The 27988-nt window shown below is 52.3% G+C and overlaps 1 protein-coding gene and 1 long non-coding RNA gene across 22 annotated transcripts; one reads left to right on the top strand and one right to left on the bottom strand.

Moving 5' to 3' along the window:
• Nucleotides 1–8: 8 nt before the first annotated feature.
• Nucleotides 9–9837, top strand: LOC116269418. Its single transcript, XR_004176917.1, has 2 exons — nucleotides 9–189; nucleotides 8810–9837. It is a non-coding gene; the product is annotated as an uncharacterized LOC116269418 (long non-coding RNA).
• KCNIP2 (potassium voltage-gated channel interacting protein 2) lies at nucleotides 105–27988 on the bottom strand. Of its 21 annotated transcripts, none has more exons than XM_017944261.3 (11): nucleotides 26000–26348; nucleotides 12040–12135; nucleotides 10771–10824; nucleotides 10025–10149; nucleotides 9771–9798; nucleotides 9577–9646; nucleotides 9339–9409; nucleotides 9101–9208; nucleotides 8839–8943; nucleotides 8641–8703; nucleotides 105–412 (listed from the first exon to the last, which is right to left on the bottom strand). In XM_017944261.3, the coding sequence occupies exons 4-11, from the start codon at nucleotides 10135–10137 to the stop codon at nucleotides 125–127; spliced, it is 846 nt and encodes a 281-aa protein (XP_017799750.1). In that variant the 5' UTR covers nucleotides 10138–10149; nucleotides 10771–10824; nucleotides 12040–12135; nucleotides 26000–26348; the 3' UTR covers nucleotides 105–124. The 21 variants fall into 21 exon arrangements, 20 of the variants coding, with proteins under 20 accessions (XP_017799750.1, XP_017799745.1, XP_017799744.1 ...); XR_002524414.2 differs by lacking the exons at nucleotides 10771–10824; nucleotides 12040–12135 and adding exons at nucleotides 6048–6181; nucleotides 23785–23942 and having other exon boundaries at nucleotides 313–412; XM_017944256.3 differs by lacking the exon at nucleotides 9771–9798 and having other exon boundaries at nucleotides 26000–26419.

Below are 27988 nucleotides of genomic sequence, written 5' to 3'. Positions count from 1 at the left end.
GTTCCCACAAGGTGTCCCCAAGAACTTTGGAGCTCAGAACAGGTGATACTCACTCCTCCTTTGGGGAGAGGCCGTGGGCATGGCTTCACTTTTCAGCTGGATTATAAAGGATGTGAAGTTAGCTTTACTGAGCAGGAGGGGAGGGAAGACAGTACTCCAAGAAAGTGGAACGAACAACAGAGTCCAAAGGTAGGGAGGCATGAAAAGCCTGCCTCGTTTGGGAATGGGGAGCGCGCGGTGTGTGCAGTGGGGCATGAGATCCCTTGGGCCTCAGCATGGGCATCGCTTCCTTGGGAAGCCTTCCCTGAGCCCTAGATGGGTTTGGGTCTCCTCGCTGTATGTTCTCAGAGCTCTCTTGTAGTCCTGTCCTAATGCACTTTACGTTTATGTTGCTTGAGAAATCTGTCTCAGCCTGTGAGGTATAAACATGAAATGATGATTAAGACTTAGTAATGTCCATCTTACACTTCAGTCTGATATTTACCTCCTCTAGCCGTAGCCCAACTTGTAGTTTCAGGGACTTTCATGGTCCCTCTTCTTTTCAATCCTGGATTGTTGAGATGGGCGTTAGGAGCAAGCGTTTTTTGTTTGTTTTTTGAGACGGAGTTTCACTGTCGCCCAGGATTACAGGCGTGAGCCACCGCGCCCGGCCAAGCATTTTCTTAAGGAACCTCCTGTGCTGAGAGTTAGGGGCCATAGCAGCTTCACTGGATATTGTGGTCCGTTGGGGTTGAGAACACAACTTTTTTTTTTTGTAAGATAAGAGGTCTCACTTTTGCCACCCAGGCTGGTGCAATCATAGCTTAAGTATTGAATTCCTGGGTTCTCAAGGGATCTTCCTGCCTCAGCCATCCCGAGTAGCTGGGACTATAGGTGAGTGCCCGACACCACACTCATTTAATTTGTTCATTTTTGGTAGAGACAGGGCTCTCAACATCTTGCCTGAGCTGGTCTCGAACTCCTGGGCTCAGGTGATCCTCCAGTCTCAGCCTCCCAAAGTGCTGGGATTACAGACATGTGCCACCTCACCTGGCCGAAAAGAAGCTTTATCTGAGAAATGTGAGTCCTCTTAAATTATCAGGCCCAGATGGCTGGGTGCAGTGTTGGTGTTTGCAACCAGCCTGGGCAATATTGCCAGACACAGTCTCTAGAAAAATATAAAAATACAGCGGGCGTGGTGGCTCACGCCTGTAATCCCAGCACTTTGGGAGGCTGAGGCAGATGGATCACCTGAGGTCGGGTGTTCAAGACCAGCCTGACCAACATGAAGAAACCCCGTTTCTACTAAAAATACAAAATTAGCTGGGCATGGTGGCAGATGCCTGGCAGGAGAATCACTTGAACCAGGGTTGCTGTGAGCCAAGATAGTGCCATTGCACTCCAACCTGGGCGACAAAAGCTAAACTCCATCTCAAAAAGAAAAAAAAAAGCCAGGCATAGTGATGTGTACTTGTAGTGCTAGGATCTCACCATTGCACTCCAGCCTGAGCCACAGAACAAGACCCTGCCTCTTAAAAAAAAAAAAAAAATTAAAAAATTAAAAAATAAATAAATTTTTTTTTTTTTTGAGACGGAGTCTTGCTCTTTCGCCCAGGCTGGAGTGTAGTGGCTGGATCTCAGCTCACTGCAAGCTCTGCCTCCCAAGTTTACACCATTCTCCTGCCTCAGCCTCTCCAGTAGCTGGGACTACACGTGCCCGCCACCTCGGCCGGCTCGTTTTTTGTATTTTTTTTTTTTTTAGTAGAGATGGGGTTTCACCACGTTAGCCAGGATGGTCTCAATCTCCTGACCTCGTGATCCACCCGTCTTGGCCTCCCAAAGTGCTGGGATTACAGGCTTGAGCCACCGCGCCCGCCCTATAAATAAATCTTTAAAAATTAAAAATAAATAGGCCCAGCGAGGCATTACAATGACAGAATCAGCCAGGCTCAGTGGCTCACGCCTATAATCCCAGCACTTTGGGAGGCCAAGGCAGGCAGAAAGTCAGGAGAATAGCCTGGCCATCATGTTGAAACCTTGTCTCTACTAAAACTACAAACAATAGCTGGGCGTGGTGGTGCGTGCCTGTAATCCCAACGATTTGGGAGGCTGAGGCAGGAAAATCACTTGAACCTGGGAGGCAGATGTTGCAGTGAGTCAAGATTGTGCCACTGCCCTCCAGCCAGGGCAACAGAGTGAGACTCGGTCTCAAAAAAAAAAAAAAAGGAATAAAATGACAGGATCACATCCTACGCCTCCCTCCTTTGAGCTAGGTAATCATCTCTTGACACTGCTTGCTGTTGCCACACAAGTAGCTATAAATTAACCTAATAATGTTGTACTGGACACTCTAACACATACCCTATAGTTTAACAATATATAGTCAGTCAATAGCTTATGTTATTTTAATGTAAATTCTTGGTAAATAACTCAGGAACTGCCTCTTCTTTTCCTATAAAAATCCACTTGTAACTGCTACTAATCAGAGTGTCTATTTAGGGCAACTTGAATCTATGCTCCTGGGTTGCAATCCTCAAGCTTATAATAAACTCTCTACTTGTAGTCATTTTGCCTCAGCTGCTTCCTTATAGGTTGACAGGAGATTTGGGGGCTGTCATTCTGGCTGATGTCCTTAGTCTCATGACATTTTCCTCTTTGCCTTACATCTCATCCCATGGCGACCGCCAGTAGCCACGATTTCTCCTACTTTCCACAGTCCAGTCTCATAGGGAAGGTTGGCCCCATTTCTGTGTCCCTCAAATTTGAAGAGTGGTTCTTGCCACATAACTGCTATACACTTTCTCACCATACCACACCTCTCCCCACCCACCCCCAACACCTACAACAGTAAACAGTGCTTAGTAGACCTATGATGAATATTGGTGGAATGAATGAGAGAGGACCCTGCCCTCACAGATTTTACATTCTGTTTGGAGAACCAGACAATAACAAATTCAGTGCACACATAGGAACTCACAGTTTGTGGTAAGGGCTATGAAGGGAAGAAACCTACCAACTGCATCAAGGAGCTACTTCAGATGCACAAATAGGAAGGAGTAATTTAGGTGAGTAGTGATAGTGGCTTGGGCTAGGAAACAGCATCAGAGACAGAGAGAGGTGGTGTACCTTTGGTGGTGGAATTGGTGATTGATTAAATGGGGGTGGAGGGAGAATGAAGGAGAGGAAGAAATGAAGACTTCTAAATTTTGACCTGAGCAACTAGATGAATGTTGGTATCATTTACTGAGATGGGAAAGACTGGAAAGGCATGAATCTAAGCTCCATTTTGAACATGTTAAGTTTAACCATTACATATCCACATTAATATATCAAATAGGCAATTGGACTAGGCACGGTGGCTCATTCCTGTAATCTCAGCACTTTGGGAAGCTGAGACTAGAGGAGGATCACTTGAGCCCAGGAGTTAAAGAGCAACCTGGGCAACATAGTAAGACCCCATCTCTACAAAAAATTAAAACATTAGTGGGGTGTGGGTGGCACACACTTGTAGTCCTAGTTACTCTGGAGGCTGAGGTGGGAGGATCACTGGAGCCCAGGAGTTTGAGGCTGCAGTGAGCTATGATTGCACCACTGTACTCCCGCCTGGATGACAGGAAAAAAAAAAAAAAAAAAAAAGGCAATTGGATAGATAGGTTTTAGATTTCAGAAGAGAGAGTTCTGGGGATATAAACTTAGGAGCCTCTGCATATCGATGGTGTTTAAAGCCATGGGATTAGGGGTGGTTTGGAAAAGAGGCTTAGGTCTGAGCTGTGGGGCCTAAGATTTAAAATTCAAGTTGAGAAGGATGAGTCTATAAGGGAGGGCTGAGAAGGAGTAGCCAGAAGGGCCTGAGGAAAACCAGGAGAGTAGGAAATACTGGAAGGCAAGAAAGGAGAGTGTTTTGAGATGGAGCAGCTGACAACATTCAGAACCCAACCAATGGCCAAGATGAAATAACCTGAAGCTGGCGTGGTGGCTCACACCTGTAATCCCAGCACTTTAGGAGGCTGAGGCGGGTGGATCGCCTGAGGTCAGGAGTTTGAGACCAGCCTGACCAATATGGCGAAACCCCATCTCTACTAAAAATATAAAAATTAGCCGGGCATGGCGGCATGTGCTTATAATCCCAGCTACTCGGAGGCTGAGGCAGGGGAATCGCTTGAACCCGGAAGGCGGAGGTTGCAGTGAGCAGAGATCACTCTACTGCACTCCAGCCTGGGCGACAATCTGAATGCCAACCTACTGTTTTTTTCTGGATCTCATCTGTAGGCTTGGGCTCTGGGGCACTTCTCAGCTTACTAGCAGTTCTCTGCTTCAATTCCACTAAACTTGAATCTACCTTCGAAAATGGAAACTGGGCCAGGCATGGCTCACACCTGTAATCTCAGCACTTTGGGAGGCAGAGGTGGGCAAATTGCTTGAGCTCAGAAGTTCGAGACCAGCTTGAGCAATGTGGTGAAACTCTGTCTCTACCAAAAATGCAAAAAATTAGCCAGGCATGGTGGTGCCCACCTGTGGTCCCAGCTACTTGGGAGCCTGGGGTGGGAGGATCACCTGGACCTGGGAGGTAGAGGTTGCAGTGAGCTGAGATTGTGAGACCCAGTCTCAAACAAAAGAAAAACAAGTGTCTCCATACCTATGTAATTGTATACACACATTCACCATGTCCTTTCATCCACTATTATTTACTGAAGGCCTATTATGTGCCAGGCCTCAAGAATAAGATGGTGAAGAAAAAAACCCTAGTCCAGGCACTCAGGGAGCCCTCAGGAACTTACAGTGTATAGGAGAAGACAAGTAAATAATTACCCAAGTAAGTATATAGTTACAAACTGAGAAGTGCCATAAAGGAAAAGCAGAAGGCATCATGAGAGCCTGTCACAGCCTGCACAATCCTTTGCTTGGATTATGCATAACATGCACAGCATCCAACCCTTCACATACAACTCTTTTTTTTTTTTTTTTTTTAAGACGGAGTCTCGCTCTGTCGCCCAGGCTGGAGCGCAGTGGCGCAATCAATCTCAGCTCACTGCCAGCTCTGCCTCCCGGGTTCACACCATTCTCTTGCCTCAGCCTCCCAAGTAGCTGGGACTACAGGCGCCCGCCACCACACCTGGCTAATTTTTTGTATTTTTAGTAGAGACAGGGTTTCACCGTGTTAGCCAGGATGGTCTGGATCTCCTGACCTTGCAATCCGCCCGCCTCAGCCTCCCAAAGTGCTGGGATTGCAGGCGTGAGCCACCACACCCAGCCCACATATGACTCTTTACTGTGCCCAAAGGCCACTGCTGACAGACTTGAGGGATTGAGTCTAGTCTCAGTCCTGCTACAAACTCGCTGAGTGACCTTGAGCAAGTCTCCCTTCTCTGAGCCTGCTTCTTCTATAAAATGGAGAGTTAGACTAGATCACATGTTCTTTTTTTTTTTTTTTTTTGAGACAGAGTCTCACTTTATTGCCCAGGCTGGAGTGCAGTGGTGCCATCTCGGCTCACTGCAACCTCTGCTTTCCACTTCAGGCGATTCTCTGGCCTCAGCCTCCCAAGCAGCTGGGATTACAAGCATGTGCCACCATGCCCAGCTAATTTTGTATTTTTAGTAGAGACTGGGTTTCACTATGTTGGCCAGACTGGTCTTGAACTCCTGACCTCAAGTGATCCACCCACCTCAGCCTTCCAAAGTGCTGGGATTACAGGCATGAGCCGCTGCACTCACTCTGGATCACAGGTTCTTAACTTAGGACCCTTAGATGAGCTAAAGGGATACAAAAATGCATGGGAATTCTTGCATTTTTTTTCTTCTCGATAATGGGCCCACAGCTTTTATCAGATCTTTATGCTGACGACTCAAAGAAACCCAAGGACCCAAGGAGCAGATGGCTCTTTGATGATATAAGCAGGGAACACAGATGATAAAACAATGGACGCTAAAAGTGAGTTTTTGCTTCTTGGACAACATATCCCTCCCCTTGACTTTGTCATGAGGGAGGAGAAGGCCTGATACTCCCCTATGGATGGTGAAATTTAGTCACCACATAATGGTGACCCAGAGAAAGGAGGAGAGGAACCTACCATTGGTGGGTCCCTCTGCAGGAGCAGAACACAGAAAGAGTGGGAACACACAAAGTCCGTGTCATCCTTTGTGCCATCTGCCTCATGGTGACCTGCACTGGGTCCACTCCATCTCATTCCCCCATCATTCCTGGCTGGGGTATGGACACAAAAAAATATTTATCTATACTGGGGGCAAGGTTGGAATGTTGACACAAAGGAACTTTCATTAGAAACTAAAGGGAGGGGCTGTGCACGGTGGCTCACGCCTGGAACCAGCACTTTGGGATGCACAGGCAGGCAGATCACATGAGGTCAGGAGTTCGAGACCAGCCTGGCCACCATGGCGAAAACTCTGTCTCTACTAAAAATACAAAAATAAGCCGGGCATAGCAGCGCACGCCTGTAATCCCAGCTGTTCGGGAAGCTGACGCAGGAGAATTGCTTGAACCCAGGAAGCGGAGGCTGCAGTAAAGCCGAGATCTGGCCACTGCACTCTAGCCTGGGTGAAAGACAGAGATTCCGTCTCAAAAAAAAAAAAAAAAAAAAAGAAGAAGAAAAAAAGTAAAGGGAGCCCCCTCAAAAGAAAGCACTTTGAGATTAACTAAAAAGTCTGTAAATTAGAAATCTGTGATTCAACTTGTAAGAATGTCAGCTAAAAAACAGCTTGCTTGGCACAGTCTTTGGGACATCAGTGTCCTGTCCTTCCTTCCTTGTCTCCTCTCAGGCTGTGTGGGAGGGAGATTCATGCAGAGCCTATGTCTCAGTCTCATGCCAAGGTATGGCCAACTATGGAAAAGAAAGCCACTTTCTTGGGGATCTAAAAGGCTGCAGGTGCATGAGTTAGGGGTTGTATAGTATTTGTAGGTGGGAGGGACAAAAGGCAGAGACGGCAGCCTGTGCATAGCCATTGTGTTTTATTAGATCTGGTATAGTTCTTATTTTACAAAATATATAGAAGAGCCCAAAATGCAAAGCAGTCAACAGTCTTCTGATGGGGAAGGGGGCTCTCTGGGGGCCCTCCCCTCAGATTCTGGCCGACTGGGAGGGTAAGCTGAATGGGACGAGCAGGTGTGCTAAGGGATGGCAGCATGGCTGGGGTGCTGACAATGGGGTTGGAACCTGGGTCCTATGGTCCCTGCCCTCTGAGTGTGCTAAGGGGCATCTCTGGGTAGATTGAGTAGAGCAAGAGGAGACTCTAGGGAACTGAGGAGGTTATCTGGGGGGTTGGGGAGAGCCCGGGTTGACTGAAGATCCTAGTGAATGCCCCCACACTGGGTTCAGATGCTATGCCTGCCTCCCTCCTTCCCTCTCCCTTCTAAGGCATCCACTGTGGGGAGTGATAGGCCCCAAGTTCAGGAAGGTCCCAAGTCTATAGAGAACATAGGAAACAAAAACTCAAGTCACAGCCCTCAAAACAGGGACAATGAGCAGGGAGGGTGGGATGAAACTTTGGCAGGCATCAGCCAGGACATCTCCTATCCACATTCCCCTGCCACAACCACCACCAACACATGCAGGAAGGAAGGAGAGGAAGCAATGCCAGGGATATGCCAGATATCTAGCCCCAGGCTCTCCATGGATATCGAGGAGGGTATGGAAAATTTCTGGGGCATTTCCAAGGAGACAAAGTCTTCTGCAAAGCCTGGAAACTTATATTTTGATGGCCTGTGGTAGCAGACCTGTGGAACTTGGAGCTATAACCTGGTATGCCTGAGCAATCACATTGTGTGCAGGCCTTTCTATTCTCAACCCCAGCCACCTCCTAGGACCTATCCATTGACTCAGGCCCAAGATTTCTCCCCTATACATTCTTGTCCCCCTCCCACAGGGCTCTCAAAGGCTGGTCTGAGAAGCCAGCCAGTGCCAAGAATGGAGCATTCTCTCTGAGAAGGGAGTTTTAGGGGAAATGTTTATGAAGTCAGGGATGGGGGAAGCACCATAGCAGGAGACATCTGTCTAGTGTGTTTCTAGAGTGGGGGTAGGAGGTGGGGAACCACTCAGTTCCTACAGGAGGGGCACTCTCAACACTGGGTGTCAGGCAGGAAGCGGGTGAGAGCTGGTGGGAGTTGGGAACACCCCCCAAGATGCACTCTGCCCACTCTCTGGCCCCTTCAGCTCCAGAGATCTGGACTACTGAATCCCCAAGCTCTTGGATCCCTCCAGCCCCCAGGGAGGCCTAGGACAAGGATAGACCTGGGAAGAGAAGGGTGAGGTCCACCTGGACTAGGGTTAGAGCATGGTCCCCCCAGGAAACACTGACCCCCTCTCCTGGGGGCTAGATGACATTGTCAAAGAGCTGCATGGACCTCATGATGTTCTCATCCTGTGGCCATGGTGTGAGCGAGGCAGATTGAAGAGACAGAAAGAGAAGGAGCTTATCAGAGACAGGGAGAGGGACACTGAGTCACAGATGGGGACATTCAAAGGCACAGAGGAAGGAGATGCCCAGAGAGACCTGAGGTAGGGAAGGGGTAAGCCTCCCACAAAGGAATAGGATTGAAATGTGGGGGTGAGATGGGGAGGTGGTATTCTGCCCAAAGAAGTTTTTCCCTACATTACTAAATCAGGCCTGAGTCCAGGTCAGGGTAATGTCGAGGGCAGGGAGCTGTACCTTTTGACAAGACTCAATGAATTCCTCAATGGTCACCACACCATCCTTGTTTCTGTCCATCTTCTGCAAGAAGGTGGTCAGGCAGGGAGAACAGGAGGGATGGCAAGAGAGGCAGACAGAAGTCAGGTGAGTTCCCTGCTGGTTCTTGGTCTCCTTCTCTTCACTCCAGGGCCCTCCAGCCTACCCAGTCCCAAGTACCTGGAAGAAGTTCTCCACATGTTCCCTTGGGGCCTCCTCCCGGAGTGCAGGGTATGTGTACTTGCCCATCATGTCATAGATGGACTTCATGATGTCAAGCATTTCCTGTTAGGCCAAGAGAGAAGAGGATGCTTCCTCAGAGCCTCCAGCCTCCCTTGATCCCTTGCTTGTGGGCATATATGGGTCATATTTCCCTCCCATCACCCTCTGCACACCACCCCCATCAGTGCCACAGCCCCCCAGCCCTTCAGTTGCCCTGCACCTCCTTGGTGATGCAGCCGTCCTTGTTGAGGTCATACAAGTTGAAGGCCCAATTAAGCCTGTCATCTACAGTTCCCCGAAGAATCACGGACAAACCAGCCACAAAGTCCTGGGAAGGAGGCAGGAGGGAGCTGTGTCTTCAGGTACTCTTCACCCAACCCCTTCCCTGGGTTTGGCCTGGAGATCCTGGCCCTGAAGTCCAGGAAACAGGCTTCCCTGGCCCACCTCGCCCAGCTCACCTCAAAACTGACCGAGCCATCATGGTTGGTGTCAAAGGCATTGAAGAGAAAAGTGGCATAGGTGCTGGAGTCTGCAGGGTGAGTGTGGAGAAGTTGGCTTCTACACAGGAGAGGACTTCCTCCTTCTATGGAGCTCCCCATACCCCCCATCACCTTGGCATTCCCAGCCCCTCCAGAATCCCTCCCTCCCTCAGCCTAGAGAAGGACAGCTGCTGCCCTTTGCGCCTTGTCCCCTCACCTCCTTGAGGAAAGAACTGGGAGTAAATTTGCTTGAAATTCTCCTCATTGACAATTCCGCTCGGACATTCCTGGAAGGAGAGAGGGCACCAGGCTGAGGGCAGAGACAAAATCCCCTTCCATTCACCACCCCCACCCTCCATGGCCCAAGACTCCCAGGGAGGGGGATAATCTTCAAGCCTCCAGAGGACTCACCACGTGGCTCATGTGATGGGAGGCAAGACTTCTTTCCCAGTGCACAAATAAAAAACATGGAACGAAACTGACAGTCTACAGGCGCCGCTTCCGTTCCGGCCCCGCCCCAGAACCTCCAGCTAGAAGTTCAGTCTCAGGGCCTTGCCTCCCTTCCACCCAGCACCTCAAGCATCCAAGCCATGCTTTCTGGGAAGCTGTGGACCGGCTTGGGTCCTCCTGTTCCCACCCTGAGTTTGGCCTCGCCTTGCACTCACGTTCTTGAAGCCCCGGTACAGGACCTGCAACTCCTTGCGCGTGAATTTGGTTTGCTCCTGCAGCTGCTCCAGACCCTCAGGCCGGTGACACACGGTGGACAATTCAAATTCATCCTCCACGCTGTCTGCGGAGCGGTGAGGACAGCTGCGCCTCAGGCCCGGCCTCCGCGACCCATCTTCAAATCACTGACCCATTCACCCCCTCCCCGCCCCCGGTCCCATCCGATGCTAGAGACCAGGCTGCCAGTTCCCTAGGCCCCGAGCCGAGAACACTGAGGCAAGGAGAAAAGATGCTGGCTATCTTCGAGGTCTATCAGCAGTTCAAGGCCTGGCCTGGCCCCAGAGCCGGGGATCCGACTCAGTGCTCGCCCCTGGGCCCTGGATCCCTGTTTGGAGGGGAAGGCCCCCAGCTGCATCTTCATTTCAGAAAGGGAGGAGTGGGAAAAGCGCGTTCAAGAGGGGGCGTCTAAGGGTCGGAGCTCCGGGCCTTCGAGGACCAACTCAGATCCGCCCAGCCCCGGCCTTGCCCCGCCCAACCCCCTCCCCTCACCCAGCCCAGCCCCATCTATCCCAGCCATGCCTAAGCCATGCCCCGCCCAGCTCAGCCAACCTACATCCAGACCCCACCCCCGACCCCAACTCAGTCCCGCCCCGGCCCCAATATCCAGCCCCCAGGCAAGAGCCCCCCACCCCAAGATGGCAAAGCCGCCCTGCCCCGCCCCGCCCCCACCAGGAGCGTAAGTCACCTGGGTCCAGCAGGCGGGGTCTGTGGGGGCGGAGGGAGGCTGGGGCGGCTAATGCTGAAGGGAGCGAACTGTCACCGAGAAAGCGGAAGACCCGGCCAACTGCAGACACACACCTGGCCCCTCACACTCAGAGCAAACCTCACACCCCAGCCCGCGCGAAGACACACCCAACCAGCACAGACACACACGAAACGGACCCATGCACACAAGCTTGCGGGACTCACGCCTGTCCTTTTCCGACCCACGTGTGGGACCCATCTATGTCCAACACAACAGCACGCTCAAATAACTACAAGGCGGGCCTTTATGGTTTGCAAAATGCAGTATGATCCTATGAGGTAGGCAAGGCCCAACTAAGGAAACGGAGACCTAGAGACAAAGCGAGGTCACTCAACTCGAGATCACTCAGGAGGGGACCCGGCTGGGATAGAAAACCCAAATACCCTGGTGTCTGAAGGAGGGCAGGCGCCATCCTCTACACCTGTCACCATCCTGTCGGGGCATAGGCAACACACATCAGAGTTCCAAAATACAGTGGGGAAGGGGACGGCCGCACGGAGTTGAAGACACTAACCCAGCTAAGCCACATACGGACCCTCACGGTCGCCTGGTCTCGCCACAGCTACACAGGCTCAGGCCTCAGCCCGGTCACACTGGTCACACCCACACTCTCGGGTCCCACACCTTTGCAGGAGCAGCGACACCCACACACGCTCGGGCCCCGCCCCCAACTGACCACGCTCACACACGCTAGCTTCAGTCGCAAATGAGCACGGCAGCCACGCCCCCTTATGCTGCAGCCCAGCCAGCACCCATCCCCCGCCCCCCCCACGCTGGTCATGCGCCCCCCCAACACACACACACACACACACGCAGGCCTGGGGCACCCCCCTCCTCCACACGCAGGCCTGGGGCACGTCTCCCCCTCAATACACACGCGGGCCTGGGGCATGCCCTCCACACACACGCAGGGCTGGGGCACACCCCCACACACACACAGGCCTGGAGCACGCTCACACACGCGCACACACACACGCAGGCCTGGAGCACGCGCGCACACACACGCAGGCCTGTGGCATGCCCCACCCCCACACACGCAGACCTGGGGCACGCCCTCCCCCCCACATACACACATGCAGGCCTGGAGCACGCGCACACACGCAGGCCTGGGGCACACGTGCACACACACGCGTAGGCCTGGGGCACGCGCGCGCGCACACGCACACACACATCGGGCCCCGCCCCCGGAAGCACATGAGAGGCACTTGCTTTCACTGACTGAGGGCAGGGCTTGGGGCCCGCAGCAAGGCAGCAGCTTGAGGAATCGCTGCTTCAGCGCTTTTTTAGTGGGCCCTGGAGGGTGGCCTGGGAAGAGAGAAGACCCCGGGAAGGCGCATTAACTCCCATTGTCCCTCTGTTCCCTGTCCCCTCCCCACCAGTCACAAATCAACCCCATCTGGGGATGGGGCTGGGGGAGGAATTAAGGGGGAGGAAAGGAATGGCAAGGGTGGTTGGAATTGGGTTAGGGGAGCCCAGTGGGTCCATAGAGGTGAGGCTTAGGCACTTTGTTTAATGGGACGTGGCGGATGACAGCAAGGCAGCAAGGATGAGGTGGCAGTGGCCTCAGTGTCTTTGCTGACCTAGTACCCTTGGCTCAAGTGCCATGGCTGGACCTCTCAGGATGATGTCCAACTCAAGGATTGCCTGGGTAAGAACACCTCTCTCATACACATACCTATAGTGACAGGCGTGTATAGTGACATGTAGAGCAATACATCACAGTCATGGGTGCCAGTGACAGCTTGAAATCCAGTAACTCACACCTGATGGTCTAATATGTATGCTCCAACACACACACACACACACACACACACACACACACACACACACACACTATGAACTGCTACTCCTTAACAAACAAATACAAATGTGACCTAAGTAAAACAGGGTGCACACACATGGAGACCCATACAGGCCATCTCACATACAGCATGATCAAACCACACAAGAACACACAATGCCTCTGGGACATCATGACACGTGAGTCTACAAAGAACACTATGACATTGTGACCTTATAACATTATGATACATATCAAGGTTGTCATGACACTTACCCATATCACACTGTGCCCTGGGTCCCCATGGCATCCAGATATCTAAGGCTTACCTCAATACCTCACCCACAGAGGCTTCATTTTTCCTGGGTACACCCACTTTTCTTTCCTATAACCCCTCCTCATTCCAAGGCGCCCAGAATCTTTCTGCCAAAGGGCAGGGTTCCTCATCAGCTAACTCATCTACCCTAAACTGCGGCCTCTTCACAGTCTTTTCCAGTATGCTTGCTCTTTGAGGGTGAAATAATAGTAAACTTTGAGGCAATAAGAGATCTTGGAGGGGAGTATTCTGGTCTATTGTGGGGCTATCCAGGGCCCACTGATCATGGCTCCCCTTCCCTTCTTCTCCCCTTATTTCTGCACATTTTCTACAGCTCTAATTGCACCCCCAGAGGACCCTCAGTGTTACTGTGTGTGTGTGTGTGTCTGTGTGTCTGTGTGTCTCCCAGCTGCACTGCATCTAGATTCCTAGGTCAGAGCCCACTGGATCTGACACAGTGGCTAAAGTTGGCCTCAGTCCATTCCCGGAGGGGTCCAACTTCCTTTAAAGGTTACTCCCTCTCCATATACCCCACCCTCCCAATCCAGGCTTCACCCTCCAGACCAGGCCCCCTTACCAGGAGGTAGCTGGGTGAGTAACCACCTCCTCTACTTCAACACATCCTTACCTCCCTCCCACCCCAGAAGCCATGGAGAGGTGGGAGGGAGGTGGTGGGCCAGACAGGGGGATCGATGGTGGCCTGGCCTCCGGCCCAGGGCTCCATTAGCCTGGACTCTGGTTTCCCGAAGCCGGATTGTGCCTGGAGCCTCCAATGGTGTAGTCGCCCAACTCGGGGTGGCTCTCCTGCCCCCTACCCCAGCCCCCTATCTGTTTCCAAGCCTCTGTCTCCTCTAAAGGTGAGAAGAGAATGGCTGCCTTCAGCCCAAAGCGCCTGGGATTCCCAGATGCCCCCTCTTTCCCCTTTCCCATCTAAAATGAATGGCAAGTTAGAACTCAATCAATTTCACCTTTTCCAGATTGAATGAGAACAAGCTCAGCCCAGCTGTCCCAGTTCATCTAGGTCCAGGCCCTGTTCCCCACTCCACCCTAATAAATGCAGCAGAGGATGGAGGGTGAGCTAAGAGTTTTCTGCTCTTACTGAACCCTAGAGCAGGCAATTCATGCACCTTCTCTTGTTCCCAGCTTCCTTCATATTTTTCCAGTTCTTCCAGGTATCTACCCTGCAGTCCTCCGTCATGGTTCTAGTCTGTCTTCCTGTCCCTGGTGGCACTGGGGAACAGCCATGCTATGGAGTTACACAGTTCTAGCTGTGAAGAGGAGGGGGAGGTCAAAACTCCCAAGGGGGGAGGCAGAAGTGCTCTCCTCTCCACCCCAATATTACTCTCCCTACTGACTTTCAGGTGGGGTGGGGAGGGGAGTTGATTTTCCACTCCCAATGTCTAGGCCCTGGAGACCATTCTGTACTTGGATCCTGATAGGAGCCTGGAGAGGCAAGGGGGCTTGGGAAGTAGGGTCCCTGATTTATCCACTCCTCATCCCCAATCAGAGCTGGGCTATAAATGTCTCCTTCACAATGTTCACACTCTTCCCTCCAGAACCCACCTCCTCCCAAGCCTTGGGTATGAGCTGGTATATCCTCAGGAAACTCTGGAAACAGCCATATGCACAACCTGATACCCAAACAGGCTCAGCCACACACTGTGCCACTCAGGCCTGGCCACATCCACCTTCTCACAAAGCCACATGCCCTGTCACTCTCACACATACAGTCACATCCCTGTTCCATACACAAGCTCACAGTTACACACTTTGTACTCTCTCACATACAGGAACACAAAGTCACACCCTGTGTCTCTCACACACTGAGCCCACACACCCCATAAGCTACACTGCATGGATGGAGGTGTGGAGAAGATGCACAGGCACCATGGTGGGTCCCTGATTCCAAAAAGGACCCCCCCCAGAAATCTGGTGTTATCTCAGGATCCCTAGAACCTCCCTCCTCTACTCCAGACACTCCTTCCCTATCTCCAGACCCCTCCTGGTATCCCCCAGAATCCCCTCACCTCCTCATCTCCACACCCCAGTCCTCCCACACTGTACCCCTCATCACCTCCTGACACTGTCCCCCAGATTCCCTCCTCCCTCCGTATCTACTCCTCGAGGCCTCCTCTTCACCTCTCCCAGATGTCATATCCCCCAAGCACCCCTACTCACTTCCCAGATCCCTGTCTCATCACTCACCTGCTCATCCCTGCCCCCAGTCATGAAAACAGACAAACACCCTCCCCAGTGCTGTGGGGCAGCTGCCCCACCAGCCAGCAGCTCAGACATGCCAGGACACCTAGATTACCTTCCAAGGAGACAGGCTCAAAGAGGCCAAACTGCTCCAGGACCTTGACAAACAGAGCGAGGACCACGAGCACAGCGACCATCTCCAGCCCTTCCAGGTTCATGGTGGGCCTAGGGCATGGCCCCTACAGGGCCCAGGTTCAGACACGCTGGTTTGCCGCCTCACACCACCTCCCCCTCAGGCTCCCCAGCCTGAGTAGGACTGCCTGCAGCCTCCCTCCCCCTCTTCCTCCTAGGATCTCCTCCCTCTCCCCCATCACCCCGCCTCTGGCCCACAAGCCTCCCAACCACAGCCGCCGCCTCTTCCTCTTTGCAGGGCCACCTCAGCCTTTGAACTGGCACCTCCTCAGGAACCTTTGGTGCAAAGAATATGGACCAGGACAGGATAAGATATGGGCCAGAGGAGGGAGGGGGCAGTGACCCGCCTCTGTCCCTGAGGAGTGCTTCCCCTAGACATCCTGTGGCTACTCTGTGCCAAAGGGAGGGGGCAGAGGGAGGAGCTGAGCTTAGGGAGAAGGCAGGGAAGGGCAGTGTGTATGTGTGTGAGAAACCACCATCTGCACATGTATAAGTAATCAGATGCATGGGTCAGAATATGTTATGGTGGCTAGGTGTTTTCCTGTGTGTATATTCCTATGTTTGTCAGTATGGGAGTGTGTATGTCTCCTCTTATGTGTGTGCTTACACATGACTGTGCACCTGTCACAGAGGTGTGTTTGGCGTACAGTTATGCATTTTGACTCTTGCGTATATGGGTATGTGAGCTGGGTGTCTATGGTCTGCATGTGTGGGAGTGTGTTGAAGTATTTGTGAGCGTGCATGGGGAGTGAGGTTCCTGTGTTTTAGTAGGGTTGTAGGATGTGGGTCTGAAGTTTGTTAGGTGGATGTGTCGTATAATTTGGAGGGTGGGTCTACTATTGTGTCATTGTATTGGCATGGAATTGTATGAGAATAATGGAGGAGAAGGCAGTCACCTCTCCTGCTAGGAGAATACCAGCAATATCGATTTGGTTGCCATAGAGACTGTGAGGAGGGAAGCACTCTCTTCCCACAGGCCACAGACAGTGAAACTGAGGCCCAAGGGATGGGGGGATAAGATACAGTAGCCTAGGCAGAAAAAGGCCACTTAACCCCATCAGGACTCTCTGGGGAGGGGACTTATTGCAGCTGCCTTTGGGGTCAAGAGACCCAAGCTTCTTGGGAGAGGAGGGGGGACTGTGCTGGCTCCTTCTGGCTGGGACTTCATCCAGGAGCAAGCCCTGCCTGCTCCTTAGGAACTGTTATTGAGCTGATGGAGAAGCCCAGCTGCTGTAGGAGGGAAATCTGAACCCTCTAAGGGAGCCACCCCTCCCAGCCAGCATCCCCGGGGTCCCTCCCTCCTCTTCCCTGCCTCTTCTTGGTGGGGTGTGTGTGTGTGTGTGTGTGTGTGTATAAAGGGGTGGGGATAGGCCTACAGAGCCAATGAGCCACAAGACTAGGGCCTCTGGGTTAGTAATACCATTACTACCGCTGCTGGCTAACGGTGACTGAGCATTGACTATGTAATAGATAAAGCGCTATGTGCTTACAGGCGATGTAACACTGAATTTCACAATAAACCTATGAAGCCTGTACTATTATCCTCATATTACAGGTGGTGAAACTAAGTCAAAGAGAAGTTAAGCAAATCTTCAAGATCAGAGCTTCAATTTTAACCCAGTCTGACTCAGCCTTCACTCTAAACCACCACACTACACTGGCTCCCTTCTTGGAAAGCTGGCCCAGCCAAGAGCCCCAATTTAGGGGGACTGGCCCCAGAAAGAGCCGTCCCTCTTGTCCAGCTCTGGGATGACTGTGTCTCAACCCAATTTGTGGGGTGGGGACTAGTCCCTAAGGCCCCAGTTGAGGTTGCCTGATCTGCAGTTCTATACAGCCACCACCGGGGGGCAGGCATCCAACCTCACACGGTACCATACCCCTTCCTTCTGCCTGACCTGCCCCATCCAGGGAAGGGGTGGGAAGATGACGCTTCACATAGGCTTTTTTTTTTTTTTTTCTTTTTTTTTGAGAAAGGGTCTCGCTCTGTCACCCAGACTAAAGTGCGGCGGCGCTAGCGATTCTCGTGCCTCAGCCACCGAGTAGCTGGGATTACAGGCGTGCACCATCATGCCCACCTGATTTTTATATTTTTAAGTAGGGTTTTGTCATGCTGGCCAGGCTGATCTCGAACTCCTAGCCTGAAGTGATCTGCCCCCGTCGGCCTCCCAAAGTGCTGGAATTCCAGGCGTGTGCCACCGCGTCCGGCTTCAAATAGGCTTGGCCTGTTCCACTCCTTTCCCCTAGGAAAAAGTCTATTCAGGGACTGCTTGCCATTTGTCACATCTTAGAGGTTACTGATTTACAGATGAAACCAGCAAATACCTCCCTATGACTGTCCAACTTCCACCCCTGGAATTTAACATTCTTCCCTCTACCCTCATCAGGGTACTTTTGTTTCAGCCAGTTTGGCCTCCTCACTGTAGCTCAAACACACCAAACTCTGTCCTATTTCTGTGTTTTTGCTCTTACCATCTCTGTCAGGGCTGCCCTCCCTTCTGCTTTTCCTCTTACCTATCCGTTAGAGGCAGCTTAAATTCCCTTCCCTTCAGAGCGTCCAGCCTTCAGTGGTCTACCAGTAACCTGTCGTTGCAGTCCTCAAAATTCAGCAGGGAATTCTGTAATGTTATCAGTGGGAACAGTAAAAGGTGTCGTTGTAGCATAGTAAGTGATAGGGTGGACTAGGGTGCCAGACTCCCTGGTTTCAAATCCCAGCTTTGCAACTTGCAATAACTGGATGGGCTCTCAACCTCTGTGTGCCTGTTTCCCAACCCATATGGTTGCTGAGGAAGGGAAAATAAAATAATATATGGACAGTTGTTAGAATAACACCTAGCACAGGCCAGGCACAGTGGCTCACGTCTGAAATCCCAGCACTTTGGGAGGCCGAGGCAGGAGGATCACTTGAGGTCAGGAGTTCAAGACCATCCTGGCCAACATGGTGAAACTTTGTCTCTACTATAAATACAAAAATTAGCCAGAGATGGTGGCACACATGCTTGTAATCCCAGCTACTCGAGAGGCTGAGGCAGGATAATCGCTTGAGCTGGGCAAGTAGGGGTTACAGTAAGCTGAGATCATGCCACTGCACTCCAGCCTGTGTGACAGAGCAAGACTCCACCTCAGGAAAAAAAAAAAAAAAAAGAAAAAAGAGTAATACCTAGCACAGAGTAACTACTGAATAAGTGTCTGCCACCATTATTATTAACAGCATAACACTCCCCCTTACATTTCTATAGCTCTTAATAGTTCATAAAGCATTTCCACAAAGACTATTATCTCGATGGCTTCTCATAACAACCCCATGAGATGGGCAGTGAATAGTATTGTACCCATTTTACTAGTGAGGTAAATGAGGTGCAGAGAGGTAAAGGGCCTTGCTTGAGGTCACCCAACTAACAGGATATGAAGCAGAGATTTGAACCCAGATTTCTCTGTATCAGTCTTGTTTCCTCAAATACATTCCAACCTTCTGGGAGAGCAAAGATGTTAAAAGAAAAACACACAAACAAAAAAAACCTGGACCTACACAAAGTGAGTGCCAGGCTCTGAGCTAGTGCTTGTGCAATGAAGGTGAACCAAATATGCTCTCACTGGGTAGGGAGAGACAGCCCCACTGAGAGAACTCTAAGGAATCTACTCATTCAAAAAATATTTGTAGGATGCCTGTAGGTGATAGGAGCTGTTATAGGCAGGTTATGAAATTAGTTATAGCAAAAGCTTTTAACTGGGAGGTCAGGCTCAAATATCAACTGTCCACCTTAACAAAGAGATCAACATTTGGCCAGGCACAGTGGGTGGCTCACGCCTGTAATCCTAGCACTTGGGAGGCTGAGGAGGTTGGATCATGAGTCCCAGACCAGCCTGGGCAACATGGCGAAACTCCGCTTTTATAAAAAATTAGCCTGGGCTGGGTGAGGTGGCTCATGCCTGTAATCCCAGCACTCTGGGAGGTCGAGGCAGGTGGATCACGAGGTCAGGAGTTCGAGACCAGCCTGGCCAAAATGGTGAAACCCCATCTCTACCAAAAATACAAAAATTAGCCGGGCGTGGTGGCACACACCTGTAATCCCAGCTACTTGGGAGGCTGAGTCTGGAGAATTGCTTGAACCTGGGAGGCGGAGGTTGCAGTGAGCTGAGATCATGCCACTGCACTCCAGCCTGGGCAACAGAGCGAGACTCTTTCTCAAAAAAAAAAAAAAAAAAATTAGCCTGGCATGGTGGCACACACCTACAGTCCCAGCTACTTGGGAGGCTGAGGTGGGAGTTCAAGGCTATAGTGAGCCATGATCATGCCACTGTACTTCAGCCTAGATGACAAAGTGAGACCCCATCTCAAACAAATGAACAAAGAGATAATATTTATCCAATATTTATTTCGTGTCCTCGATACTTTACATGTAGTATCTCACTTAGTCCTCATAATAAACCTGAGAGGTAGGATCTATTATTCCTGTTTTTACAGCTGACATGGTCAGAGTGAGTGGTAGTATACCTATCTTGCAGATGAAGGAATTGAAGCTCCCCGCCATTATAAGCTCCCTGCTTATCTTGGGAAAAAAGAGTGATCTTTTTCCCAAGATAACAGCTGACATGCTAATAAAGAATGAGTTTGGCTGGGCGCACTGGCTCATGCCTATAATCCCAACACTTTGGGAGGCCGAGGCGGGTGGATCACAAGGTCAGGAGTTCAAGACCAGCCTGACAAACATGGTGAAACCCCGTCTCTACTAAAAATATAAAAATTAGCCAAGCGTGGTGGCGCTTGCCTGTAATCCCAGCTACTCAGGAGGCTGAGGCAGGAGAATTGCTTGAACCCGGGAGACGGAGGTTGCAGTGAGCCAAGATCACGCCACTTCACTCCAGTCTGACTGACAGAGCAAAACTCTGTCAATATTAATAATAATAATAATAATAATAATAATAATGAGTTTAACCAGAGTCAGTGATCTGTCAGCTCCCTCAAGCAGTCTCTCCAGTATGTGTGGGGTGTCAAGGAATCCTAGGGCCTACAGCTTAGTTTAGGTAAGGGAGTTATGGGTAATAAAATTAAAAAGGGTCAGATTCCATGAAATCTTGAATGCCAAGCCAGACTATTTGAATGGAAAGGGGCCCCACAACAGCACCTCCTTGCTCCCTGCTGCTGATAACTTGCAGTCAGTTGCCCTGGCCCTGGCCCCTCCTTTTCCTAATTCCCACTCTCAACTCTCAGAGACCTTGACCCAACCCCGCCAGGATTCATGGTCCTAGATCAGCCAGGCATCCCGTGGCCGAGTCTGTCAGGAGTGAAAGAGCGAGTTGTTTTCCAGGCTCTCTCTTCTCCCCACTCAGAGAATTCTTAAGTCTTCGGGTTCCGTGAGAAACTTGCCAGATCCGTCCTCCCCAAGCATTCCTGTGCCACGAATTTAGCTCTTCACTCAAAGTAAAATCTCAATGGAAGCAATTTGGCAGAGTGGGAACTCAAGGGAAAACTATCTCGAGGCATGAGGTGGGCCTTCCCCATATCCCTCATGTCTTATCACAGAGATATTCCTATCATTTAGTTATTTATCTCCCCCAGTTCAAATGTGAGTAACACCGCCTTGTGGGGGAACCCACTCTATGCAACTGTCCCACCTTCCCCAGTCTACCTTTGTCCCACCCCCCACTGCCACTGTTAACCCGGCCAGTGAGGACCTCAAAGCCCTTCTCTCAGTCCCCCAGACCCACACCATTCCCAGCTAGGCCAAAGACACTGCAGCCCCCAGTTGCATTGGGTGATTAATGACCTCCCTAGACGTTGGGGCTATTTTGGGTCCTGGAAGTCATGCCTACAATGACTGAGAGCTGGCCCTGCCTGGCTCCAGCCATCTGTCACTGGAGACAGGCCCAAGCAGGGGGCTTGGAGGTTGTATGCTCCCCAGAAGATTTCCAGGTATGGTTCTGGCTCAGGACCATCCATCTACCCTCCTTTTGGGGGATAGATGGCAAGGAGAGGCCACAGGCCCTACCTATACTCCAGGGGCTCAAGTGGATACCCATGGAGAGAGCCAGAAAATGACAGATCTCAGAATGCCACAGGACCAGGTTGTTTTGGTCTGTTTGAGGCCAGGTGCAGAGGGGATGTTGGGTTCTGTGGGCCCTGCCCAAGCAGTCATAAGGAAACACACCTCAGCAGTGCCATGGGATACACACAATCCACACCTCATACACTCCACAAATCTCACACCAAGGTACAACCTCACAAAGGCTACACAACTAAGAGACTCAGGAACCCTCAACCCAATCCTAAAGTACAGAACTCCAGGTACACACAGTCTCAGTGTCACAGAATCCCAGTGATCACAACCCCACGGAGACACAGACTCAGCCATGCATAGCCCAGTGATGCACAACTTAGTAATGCACAATCCCATTAATACACAATCCGAGAGAGAGAAAATAGAGACACACAATCCTTAAGCCACACAAGTCTACCCGTCCCACATCATGCATGAACTCACTAGCTGAGTTCATGTCGGTCTAGGCCCATCTCAGGGTTTTTTCCTTCTGGACACTGACCCTTCATCTTAAGACCCCTTCAGCCAAGAAATGCAGGAAATAGCTGAACCTTTTCCCTGATCTGCCGCAAGCCTCCTCCTTTCATCCCTGGGAGGCGCCCTGCTCCTCACTTGAGGCCCCCTCCTCTGCCTTCAGTGAGAAGCCCTGCCCCCTCCACCATTGTGAGGGACCTCACAACGCTTTGAAGAGCGCTGTCTTCCTCCTACTCTGTAAGGAGGACCATCCCCTGCTCCGCTTCTGTCCGGGATCTTGCCTGGGAAGCTCTTTTCTTGGAGGGATCCATCTATGTGAGGGGCCCTTCCCTCCCTACCTCTGTGGAGCTCCTGCCCCACTTCGCTCACTTTTTGAAGGATCCTGCCCCTCCCTTCCCTTCCTCATACCTGGGGACAGCGACCCAGTCACCAGCTGGTAGAGAGATCGCGCTGCCTGCCCCAGCGGGCTCCGGCACCTGCGAGGGCATCGGTTCATGGTTTGGCGGAGAGCTCTGCGTCCAAGCTCCGCCCCCAGGGCCCGGGGCGGTCCGGTCTCCGCCCTCACCCGAGTGGGCCCTGCGTGGGCGGCGCGGGAGGGCCGGCCCGGCAGGCATAGGATTGAAACCCTGGAGACTTCCCATGTGCTCCTGGCCGCCTGAGAGGAGCTCACCCTGGCCCCATCATGTGAAGCATCCGCCCCCAAAGTTCCTGGACTAGGGGGGCAGGGAGGGGTGGCGCGGACTCAGCCTTCTCAGAGAGCATTTTTCTGGGTTCTGGCGGGGAGGCCAGGCAAGTACATGTGGGTTTTGAGAAAAGAGCTGGATGGGGAATAAACCGTATCTTTTATTGCCTCCTTTCAGCCCCCCTTTCTCCGCCTGTCGCACTCCTCCCCGCACCCTGCCCCCACCATTTTGGCATAAAGAGCCGAAGGAGTAAGAGGACAGAGTTGTCATGGCAACTCCCCACACTTCCACACTTTCTGGACCAATGGAAGACAAGACAGGAGGAAGGAGAGGAGGCCAGTGTATCGAGGCGGCAAAGAAGAGGCGGCAGAGTTGTGTCCCACTGTTTTCTGTCTCCTGGCTCCAAATTCCTTGCTCTCACAACTGTTTCTATTTGCGTTTGTCTCGGTGCGGCAGGTTTACAGACTCTACCACCATACGCTGGCTACAGCCGAATGCTTCGAGAAGAGCCCCCCCCCCACCCCCACCCCCCCCCCCCCACTTCGGTCCCACTGCGCCCCTTTCCCGGACTCTGGACTCATCCCTATCAGGTTACACTCCAAGTAAACCCTTCCAGGACCCTCTAACGCCTTCAAATTCCTGGGAAAGCCTACGGGAGAGATATAGTCCCGCTCTTTCGACTGGGATCCCGCATATTTGTTTGAAAACCATACTTTTAAGTGGTGGGAATGACCTCCTAACTCTGGGCAAATCTTATCCACTTGACCGCGACCACCCCATCGCGAAGCAGCTCCGTGCGCATGGCTCCTCGCAGCCACACGGGGGCACCCCCGCCCCGGGAACAATACTCAGGGCCGGAGGGACTCCAAGGAGAGATCTCAGTTCGGGGACCGAGCTCAGGACTGGCCAGTCAGGCTCCAACCCTCTCCGCATCTTCTCTTGGCCTTTCTCTCTTCCACTCAGACAGGGCCGCCGCTAAACGTAGCCTTTCCCCTTGGAACCGCACTGCCCAGCGGCCCCACTGGGCTGGGAAGACCCGAGGGATTAGACAGGGGTCCGGGTGGGGCTCGGACTGTGTTTTGTTTTGTTTTGTTTTGTTTTCCTAAAGAGTCTCCCAGCTCCGTTTTGAGCTTTGGGTTGGGAGTGGGGAAGCAAAACGGTCGGAGGTACCCAGGATGCCCTGAGGTGTAACTTTCCAGCTGCCTCCCTGCAAGCCTGATGGGCCAGGATGACGGGAGCTGGAGACTACCCTAAATCTGATCCCAGGAATCCCACCTGCAGGCAAGGGAAGGCGAGGCCTGGCGCGCGCTTCAGCACCGCGGACGACTCCCCTTCGTGCTTCAGCTTAGGCATCTCGCAGCACTCAGAGCTTGGCGCCGCCGCCCGCCCAGAGTCTTCGTTAACACTGGCGTCCCAATCTGATTTGTCTCCCACTATAAAATAAGCCGCCCTTTGAGATGAGAGCTCCTGGTAGTCCTATGTCTACGTTCCAAGTCCTGTGCGGAGCTATCTACAGGTAGGCTGCTGTAGACCCGTACCACGATTCTTGACGCTTGTCAACATTTGACCTTTCCATTTTCCTTGGGAGGCAGGCAGGCAGCCAGGAAGTAACATTGTCTTTTACAGATGAGAAAGGTGAGGCCAAGAAAACAAAAGTCACATAGTTGGTACACTTCTATTCCTGACTGACCTGAGGCAGGGCATCTCCGATTACAAACGCTTCCGCCACCCAGTCTCATTCAAATAGCTAAGTGCGGAAGGGATGGTTTCATTAAGCAGAAGAACCCCTTAAAGCTGGAAGCAAACACTGACTTAATGTGATGGTATTGAAGGCCCCTAGGCCCTTACTACTCTCAAGAATTCTAAGATGGAGGTGGAAACAGAATTCATGGAAGCGCTGGACAGCGGGCCCTTTGGATTCCATCCAGCTCTGAGGGGCATCTGGCATGCTCTCTCATCTGGGGCCAGCCTGAGTGGCTCCCCTGATCCTGACTAGGGCCTTCCCAGGAACAGTGATGGGGGGTGGGGGTAGGCACATGTTCAAGGCACCTCATCCTAGTCCCCTCCTCCTTCCCAGGTCTCAATCTCACTCCCCTCAGGAAGGACAAGGATCATGGCTTCCCTCCACCTCCCCAGCTTTGTTTTGGCCTCAGGGAGACAGCCTCCCTCCTCCCACTCTGCTGGCTTTCTAGAGCAGGCTGCACAATGAGAGACACAAACACACACATGGAAATGTACGCAGGGTGACACGGTCACCTACACAAACACATGGCTCTTCCTACCAAACCCAGGAACATGCACATGCACAGATGTACTGGTCTCACATACCTCCCCATGTGGGAAAGAGAGGATGCCCAGGCAGCCAAGTGGTTTGGGGGGACATACAGGACATCACATGGAACTTCCCAAGCCTAGAGCTTCTAGCTCTGGCTCTGGAGGAGAAGCAAGAGGATGTGTTTTCCTGGGGTTTGAGTGAAGTTCTGAAAGGTTTGTTGGGGGTTGAAGGATTCAGTTGTAAGAATAATCTGAGTACATGATTTGGTGTGGGAAGAGAGGGCTGACCCAGCACTAACTAAAGCCTTCCTACAGGGGCTAGGTGCTAGAGCCATAAGGTCTCTTGGAAACCAGGCTGGGCAGCTGAACACTAGAGTCCCTCCTTGGGTCCACCTGGGCTATTTGCGGAAAACTTGGTGAAGCAGTGGGGTGTACTAAAGACCCCTATCTGTACCAGGAAGCCGGAGAGGCAGCAAGGATGAGACACGTCATGGACACTTACAGAGCCCTGCTGCAGACATCACCACATGAAAGTACACAACTAGCACCAAACACTAATCTCACAATCACAAAACACAACACAACCTACTTTAACAAATGCTTGCCCAGAGGGCTTATGGTCATGAAGTCTACAAAGAGACAAGCCACCCTAAAGTGGAGCCCTGACACACTCTGGTAGTTACACACCACTTCATACAGAATTACACACTCAAAACACATCATTGCACATATAACAGAGACACATGGTCAAAACAACTTCATCAGTACAGCCAGGGTCCTATGCAACCTCAAACATCTGACGAGACCATACAGTTGCACTGCCACATACAATCACACACACCCTAGCTGTCACCAAGCCCAGGGCACATGGCAACCAGCTGTGGGAGGCGCGCGCGCGCGCGCACACACACACACACACACACGCACACATAGAATGACAGGCGCTCACGCACGTAACACCTCCCACTCCAGACACCCTCCTAGCCCTGTGTCACATACGCCCACACCTGCTGCCTCTCCACACCTGCCTCTTCTGTTCCTCCCCAACCCCTGCGGGACCCAAGGCTTTGAACCCCAGTGTCCTGCCGCCCAGACCTGCCAGAAGAGTGCCTGGGAATGGGGCAGAGTGTGGGTGCGGGCCAGGTCGGGGTCGGAGAGGCGGAAGGGTGTGGAGGAAGCCACCCTCCCTCCCGCGACCCCCACGTCACTGACTCACCCGTGAGCTGGTCGTAGGATCCGTCCAGGTCTCGGGAATCGGACAAACTCTCCTTGCGGCCCTGGCCCCGCATGGCCCCCGGCGCCCCGCTCCCGCCCGGTCCGTGGGAGGGGGCGCCGGGTGGCCGGGATAGGGCGCTCACACGGCGCCCCCTGGCGGCCTAGTGCACTGTCGGGGCTGGGGGAGTTCGGGTTGAGGCTGTCTGAGAAAGGGCCCGGGGTCTGAGGTCTACCCGGGGGTCCTGGAGCAGGAGAGGGAACACTAGGCAGCAGGTGAGCGCAGAGCCGGAGGCAGAGTGGAGCTGAGCGCGGAGCCGAGCCGAGCCGCCTCTCTCCTCCCGCCCCCTCCCCGCGGCTGTCACCGCCGCCTCCCCCTTTGACGCTGCCGGGATTGGCTCCCCCTACCCCCGCCCCCACCCTTGCAGCCCGGGGGAGGCACCCGGTGAAAGGGTGAACTGCAAAGTGCGGGGAAGGAGACTAGCTCCCCAGCAATCTGCCCCTAAACCAAAAGTCACGGGGCTTGTTGGGGGGAGGGTGGAGAAGAGCGCGGGACAGAAGAGCCACACTGAAAGGAAACCCCGCCCCTAATTCTCAGGCACCCCTTCTCCCTTCCCCCTTCGTCAACACAGTTCTGGCTGAGGCAGAGCCTGGGGTATCATCTCTGAGTCCCCGCTCCGTTTGCCTCCATGTCAGCCTCTATTTTCTCTGTTGTTCCTCCTCCCATGTATGCGTCTCTCGTGGTCCCAGACAGTCCCCACCGTGCTTAAAGCAGGATAGGGATGCAAAGGAAGACTCAACCCAGCCTCTAATATTAGCAGGCTCATCGTGAGCCAATGGACTACTATTTCGTCTTCTCTCAAGTTCCAGAAGGACCCCAACTCTCACCCACTCCACAACCCCGTCTCTGGAACCTATTCACTCTCAGGGTGCCTCCTTCACTGATCTAATGACCCCCAATAGACCGACTAGGAAGATAAGAAAACTAGTGAACCATGTCAGTTTCTCAGACATCCTTGCTCTTTTGTTCCTCCCCTGCAGCAACTTTTCTGCCCTTCTCTTTTGTCACCTGTCCTGTCCTAGATTCCTTGTTTTCCAGCAGATTTGGGGAGCGACTGACAGGTTTGGGGATCCAAGTCAAGATACACAGTAGGAAAGAAATGCCCTTGTTATGAAACCCCTTCTTTAAGATTAGCTCCTTTTCCAAAGGCAGGGCTAGCACAGAAGCTGGGCTCCCTCATCTCCCAGGAATGGATCCTGAATGTTTGAGCTCCACAGGTCTGACCTTCCTCAGGATGCTTCTGGGCTCCGCACCCAAAAGCCCCCCAACCCCTTGATATGAGGATGAGCGGCCCTTGTCTGGTGGGTCTGAAGGAGTGACCTGTTAAGACCAAAAACTTTAAAGTGACTCAAGCACACTTAATTTCTTCAATTAGCTTTAATTTCTAACCACTTGATTTAATCAATCCAGCAGGAATTGTGGTGGGAGTTCCAGCCTAGGAGGCGGACAAGTGGCTGAGGGTAAGATTGTCTTTAGGAGCAGTGCCCTGCGATTGGATCTCCCTTGGCTCTGGAGGAGCCTCCACAGATCTGGCATAGAAGCTGGGCATAGAAAGTGCTTGGGCAGCTCCTGTTGAGGTTGTTTTCCAGGAGAGAATGGACACTCTCATTTGGAGTTCTTGGAATAGGTATATGTGAATAAACTGGTAAAGAGAAGGGCCTTTACAATGGAGGGCAAGGAGCCCTCTGCTTAGTGCCCCATGCCCTTGACTCATCCTTATTCACTTGGAGGAAAGGCTAGCAGGAATCCAGAAGTGTCCAAATGGGTTGGCTTGCCTCCTCAATACCACTACGTTTGGAGATAAGGGAACTAACTCCCTTATCCCTCCTTCTACCCAGAGGGCAAGGGAGGTTACAGCTCTGTGAACCCAACTGGCCTCTACTAGGGCCAGGAGACTCAGAGGAAGGAGGAGAGTTCACAAGGGTGGGTAGG

Source organism: Papio anubis, chromosome 11 (assembly GCF_008728515.1).
Source record: "Papio anubis isolate 15944 chromosome 11, Panubis1.0, whole genome shotgun sequence".
Lineage (NCBI taxonomy): Eukaryota > Metazoa > Chordata > Mammalia > Primates > Cercopithecidae > Papio > Papio anubis.
Note: the sequence above shows the minus strand (reverse complement) of the source record. Positions and strands in the feature narration are given on the sequence as shown.